This window comes from Benincasa hispida, chromosome 5, assembly GCF_009727055.1.
Source record: "Benincasa hispida cultivar B227 chromosome 5, ASM972705v1, whole genome shotgun sequence".
Classification (NCBI taxonomy): Eukaryota; Viridiplantae; Streptophyta; class Magnoliopsida; order Cucurbitales; family Cucurbitaceae; genus Benincasa; species Benincasa hispida.
The window spans coordinates 32,162,243-32,168,557 of record NC_052353.1 but is presented as its reverse complement, the minus strand read 5'-3'; the positions used below and the strand labels follow the sequence as shown (position 1 = coordinate 32,168,557).

The 6,315-nt window shown below is 32.3% G+C and overlaps 1 protein-coding gene across 1 annotated transcript; it reads left to right on the top strand.

Moving 5' to 3' along the window:
* Positions 1-3,864: 3,864 nt before the first annotated feature.
* On the top strand, positions 3,865-4,290 carry LOC120077299 (protein PELPK1-like). Its single transcript, XM_039031187.1, has one exon. It carries the CDS (start codon positions 3,865-3,867, stop codon positions 4,288-4,290), a length of 426 nt encoding a protein of 141 aa, XP_038887115.1.
* Positions 4,291-6,315: the final 2,025 nt, after the last annotated feature.

Below are 6,315 nucleotides of genomic sequence, written 5' to 3'. Positions count from 1 at the left end.
AGACACCCTAGGTGAAAGATAATCCATTCATGGTAATGTAAAAAGTGTGTCCCAGTTGATTGCTTTTATTGTTGTTTAGTTGCATTTGATAGTCGCAATGAGTTGTGGGTTCCACCTGAAAATCTGTAATTAAATTGTGTCATCTAATTGAGGCATGGAGAGTGCTCAATCTGATTGTGGTTGAAATACTGATAGTAGAGATTTTTAGTCTTCATACAAACTTCTAATCAAATGAATTTATAAATACAGAACTTTACAACTACTACTATAAATAGAAACAATAGTCAGTCCATATCGATCAACAAGGAAGCCATAGTATGAGTTTCATTAATTCATGCAAGGAAGCATGTAAATGTAACTAGTGATAGGTTGGGATTCCTATGCAATTTCAATCATCTATTTCTATTGATCAAACATATATTCGATTCATGCATGCCCAATGACTTACTCAGCCTAACCAAATTCATCAACGCAACAGGCAACCAAATCGTTGAATTAAACCAAGGAAGCGTCCTAATTATCAATTAAAGCCTAAGTCTTAATTAAACTTCATGCTTAATATCTATTGGATTCGAAAGTGTTCATCTAAGACTAGAAACATGTACATTAAGATTAAGAGTTCCATTGCATGGTTAATTAATTAGATAGTCTAATTAATTAAACAATTCCTTGAATTTAATTAAAACATGCATTATAGGTTTATGGATAACCTATATTCCTAGCATACATGATTAACCATCGCTACTTGGGTGATTTTAAGCTAGATGAACAATTAAAGAATGTGTAAGAAAAAATCAATTAACAAATACATTCATTCATAAAAGAAGAGTCGATCCATGTATAAACATAGATGTAATTAAGATCAAGATTCAAGAAAACATAAAATTAAAATGTTTTGTTCATTCAACAAGAAAATCTCACGAAACTAACATTGGTCTTGCTCCCAAGACAAGAGAAAGCTACTTATCTCCACATCTCATAGACAAGAAGGAGAGTGGAGCATCCAATCTGTAGAAAATAACAAGGTATTTAAGTGGATTTTATTGGGTTTTTGGTGAAATTAAAGGCCAAATAACATTCTGGTAATTATGAACAAATGACATTTTTGTAATTAAACATATCTTCTCCTTTAGGGCTAGAATTTTTTGTGAGACTCTTTGAGAAAAAGAAGGCCAGCTGTCTGAAACGATAGAGAGAGGGAAGCAGCCGTTCACGCACAAGCATACCACCGAGGGAGTTGGCATTCACTTTTTCCGTCCGGCTTGGACGTTAGTAGTAGGGAGTTGGTGCAGGTTCTCGTCCTTCGTAGTGGGTGTCTGGTAGAAGTTCAGTCTGTTCTGGGCGGCCGCCTCGGTTCTGGTGGGTTCTGGGTTCGACATGGGCTCACCGGCTGTCAGCGACAGAAAGTCACGCGTGGGTTTGCGTGTGGTTCACCGGTCAGAGGCAGGTTGATTTGGGCTGTTTTTAAACGGGTTGTTCTCAGTTTCAGAGCTGACATTGTGTGCGGATCTCTCGGTATCGGTGGATATTAAAATTACATATTGGTGATTATTGTTGATTATCTATAATTATAAATTCCTTATTGCTCATAATAAAAATGATTCAAGCTGGTTCTCAAAGTGGATGTAGACCAAATTAGTCGAACCATTATATATCTTGGTGTTCATTTTTTACTGTTTTTGATTTATTCTACTGATTGTTTGCGTTCTGTTTGGCCATCTAAGTTAGGTTCAAAACTCTCACACAATCTTTAGTTACAACCTAAAAGAATGTAAACATCTAACCTAACAATGCTATTAAAACAGAGGAAGAAGAAGAATTAGAACCTTTACTTTGATCTCCATGGTTTCAACATCGAAAACCCTAAAAGAAAGAAGAACTACTTATGAAAATCCTGACGGTGCCACGATGCTTGGCCCTAAAAAGCCCTCTGCCGAAGTGCGAGGGGAGGGAAGGGGGCAGAGACCTTGCACGTATGCGTCTTCTCCGTCAATATTTGGAGCGACGCGGTGCTTCCATCTTGAGATGCATTTTGTCTTACGTTGTCGAGTGTGGCAACGTTGTGCCAACCTCTTAAGGGCAATTTAGTCTTTTCACATCCTTTGAATCTCAGGGGGCTCGATATTACTCCCAATAGCTAAAAAATAATCCTGAATGAGCTGCAAAACTAAGAATGCATGATTTTCTCAAGATCTTAAAAAAATAGATATTTAAACATATTATACCTAACAAGCAGGTGAGATTAGATGCATAAAATTAGCTCTTTTTGAGAGCTAACAAACACGTCCAACCTAAACATTGCTCATCCTCGACCAAGGCTAAACAAAATATAGATATGAATCATGTGGTGAAATTACTGACTCTAATCTCATGGCTAAAGATAAAGGCAATATTCACAAATATCATTCAAATGCTTTCAATCAACAAGGAATTTAAAACTAAATATCCGTCCCTTACGTGTGTGTAAGCATACAATATCCTATCTTGGCCTTTACAAGTTCGGGAAGGTTTTACTCAACCCGTAGCTCGTTTTTTTCCCTAGTATGGCTCAAGCACCAATTACTAAGCAACTAAATCAATCAAATTTTGACTAAGGTGAATAAAAACACATATGGGATCCTTAGACTTGCATTCCCTTTTACTTAAGGTTACTAGCTTTCATACATTCACTGTACGGAATCATACCACTCTTTTCTCACGGTTGTTCTAATTGATCACAATAAAGACAACTATTTTACCCCTAAATATGCATATGCATTACATATTTATATTTTCATCAACAATTTTTTTCACTCTTTTGCCTCTTTTGTCTTTGAGCTCAAATATTTCTTAGCGGGCAAATATTTTTTTTTCTTTTCCCCAAGTCTCATATTGTAAACTATCAAGCAAGGCGACTCCCTAATTTGTGGGGTCTTCTTCCTCTACATTTGTTAAAAGAATGAAATGAGTAAAGAAAAGTAAAATAAGGTTTTAGTGGTAAAAACGTGTCTATTAATGAAATTAAAACATGTATCACTTGATTGACTTGTTATGATTAAAATGAGCTATATCAATTACATATGATCTATATTTACTCATTGTCATGTATCTAATATACTTGATATTGTATATGGTCAATATTCTTAACTGACAAACTTAAAGTATATCACAGAGGAGATTTTGGACTTTCACCTTTTTAAATCTACAAAAGAAGAAAAAAAAGTACAGACACGTTTGAAACTACTTGAGGATAAGTTACATTCAAGATTTAATTCTTTTTCTTTTCCAGATTTAATTATCTTTTTCTTTCTTTGGGAATTACTTAAAATTAATATTTTTTCATTATCTTTAATGATTAACCATCATAAATAAATGAACTATTCTAATTTATATTTTATTGGGAAAATAAAGTATATTTGAACTATCACATAAACAATTGTTAATTTTTATCTCCATATAAAAGAATAAATTATTAAAGCTTATTAGAGAATAAAGATATATGATGGTGTCTTGCAATATATAGCAAAATATGCATGTACAGGTTGGAGCTTAACTTTTGTTACAATTAACTTTGAATAGTCATATTCATTAGGTGGGAAATTTGAACCAACACTTTTTCTACCAATCATTTCTTCTATGACAACCGATATATGCTCTCTTCCACTATTCCCTTTTACCTATAAATGGTTCTACATGCTATAAGTTGAGATCATCACGACTTACATAATCAAGTCAACTCCATTTCACGATAGATAATTTATAATTTTGTGCAAATTTATTTTTATCTAGTTGATTTCGAATCCAATGGCTACTCATCCATTCTCAACCTCTGCATTTCCTCTAATACTTAGTACTTTTATGTTGACGAGCTTTGATTTTTTTATCATGACAGTGAGCGCAAGACATCTCTTGGAGATATCATTACCTAAGGTAGATGGAGTGCTTTCAAAGCCAGAAATACCTTATTTGCCAAAGCCTGAACTTCCTTCACTACCGAAGGTTGAGTTACCTTCATTCTCTCGCCTTGTACTGGAAAAGCCTAATATTCCTGAACTCCCAAAGATGTCTGAATTGCCAAAAGTACCTAACCTCGATTTCTCCAGCTTTCCTAACGTTCCAAAAATCCCTAAATTTGATTTCCCCAATCTATCTAAAGTTTCAAATCTCCCAAAAATTGAGCTCCCAAAATTACAATCGAAAGTGATTGAACCTAAGGTTCCTAAATTACCAGAATTATCAAATGCGTCTAAACCAGAACTTCCTAAGTTTCCTAAATTGAAATCCAATATCCAAAAACCAATTCTGCCTTAAAGGAATTAGTCTTTCTTTTCCTTTATCCCACACCACACAACCACAACGAGCATATTTGATATACTATAGTGGAGTTAAACATACATTTATATATGATATCTATCGTCTTTTATTTTCAATTTTAATAATTATAATTTCTAGTAAGTGTATGAGATATTGATATATGTTGTTTCTATTCTTGTCTTTGTGTTTTTATGGTTATAGGATGTTGTCTTATAGACATAAAACATCATATTATGAATGAATATTTATTTTACCATTTATGTTCACACTGCTAAATCTAACCAAGATAGATTAATTTCTTCATCACTATGTCTGATAAATTCAGCTAAAAGATTAAACTCAAGCCATTTAAAAGGATATATGTAATCGATTGGTTATCATAATATATATGTCGGACTCTTATTACAATTATTTTATTCTTTAATTATCTTTGCGAAGAAATTGTTTCCTCTATTCAAGGATTAATGATATTTTTAAATATGATTTTAAACAAGGATTAAAATATTGATATCACTTGGACATATTGTCATACTAGTCAAAATAAAACTACGTTTACTTTTCTAGTATGTGGAATAAGTGATACTATGTCGAATTTCAAGAGAATCAATGTAATAAAATAGGGAGTGTTTTGAGTGTGAGAAAAATTCAAAAAAATAAATTAAAGAAAAAGATAGAAAAAGAATCAAATTTTACTAAGGGGTTCCTAATTTAAGGTGGTCTCGCCGAATTACAATTCTAATATTGAACTTACCTAATAAAATCGATTATTAATACAAAATACTTAGTCTACTAATTCAGAAAACCATGAATAAGTTTAACAAAGCTATACTACGTCAATTTATAATAACAAAGCTAGCATTACAACTAATTCTTGCACAGGATAATGTTCCATATTAACTTTGTAACAAATTAGAAGAAGGATGGAAATACTACGATAATACTAATTATGAGAGATAGATACAACGAATCAAGTTTTATTCTTTTATCCTAAGTCCTATCGTACAAGATATGTAGACATATCTCGAAATTTGTAACAAATTAGAAGAACGATGGAAATACTACGATAATACTAATTATAAAAATACACACACAAGCCAGTTGATCTTTTTCCACTAAATACGATATATCTCGAAATTTGTATGTATATAAACAATCAATTCAACTGAGATGTCAATTTAATGATTAATGAAAGCTTATATAGAATGAAAGAAAGAATGCTTGGATAGACAACTGAAACTTAAATGCTTACCGCCTTATAATTGGACTGACCAATACTAGAATAAAAAACATGAAATCTAACTAGACACGTCTGGGTGAAATTCTATACACTATGAAATATGAAAAGAGATGGTAAAACAAATCATAAAGCTCTCAAGAAATCATACTAAAGATTCCCTAATCCATGTCATAAATTTGGAGATAAAAGAAGATGCTAGTGACAACATCTCAATGCTACCCTAATTTCATAAAATATTAAAACAATTCAAGTATGCGTCTAAATATGTCAAACACAAGACCTTCGAGAGATGCTATAAACAATATCTCGATGCAGACACCTTGAGTCTCTTGGCTCTTTAACTCCTACAACAATTTCTTAAAGTCATTTTTGTGGTTGAGACTCTTCCTCCTCATAATACATATTGGGATGGACTCCTTGTTTCGTGATTTTGTTGTTCAATTTATATCTAGTTAGCTCAAATTTGAACTTGAGCCTTCTAAAACACTCTTGTTGCATCTAAATATCTCAATCTCTAGTTTAGTTTCTTCTTTGTCCCTTCTAGCTTAGTTTTATGTATGCTAAGAATAATATTCGATTTAAATTTGGGATGAACGGTACTTTTTCAAGTCCTAATTTTTTAACATACTTTTGTAAGATCCAATTTTTTTAACGACCCTTGACTGTTACTATGAATTTACGGTTTAGAAAAGCATACAATTTTAACTAACTTTGAAGTTAAAAACAAAGAAAAACAAGCTCTATATTTAAAAGATAACATTTTATTTCACTCGGATCCCTTAAAC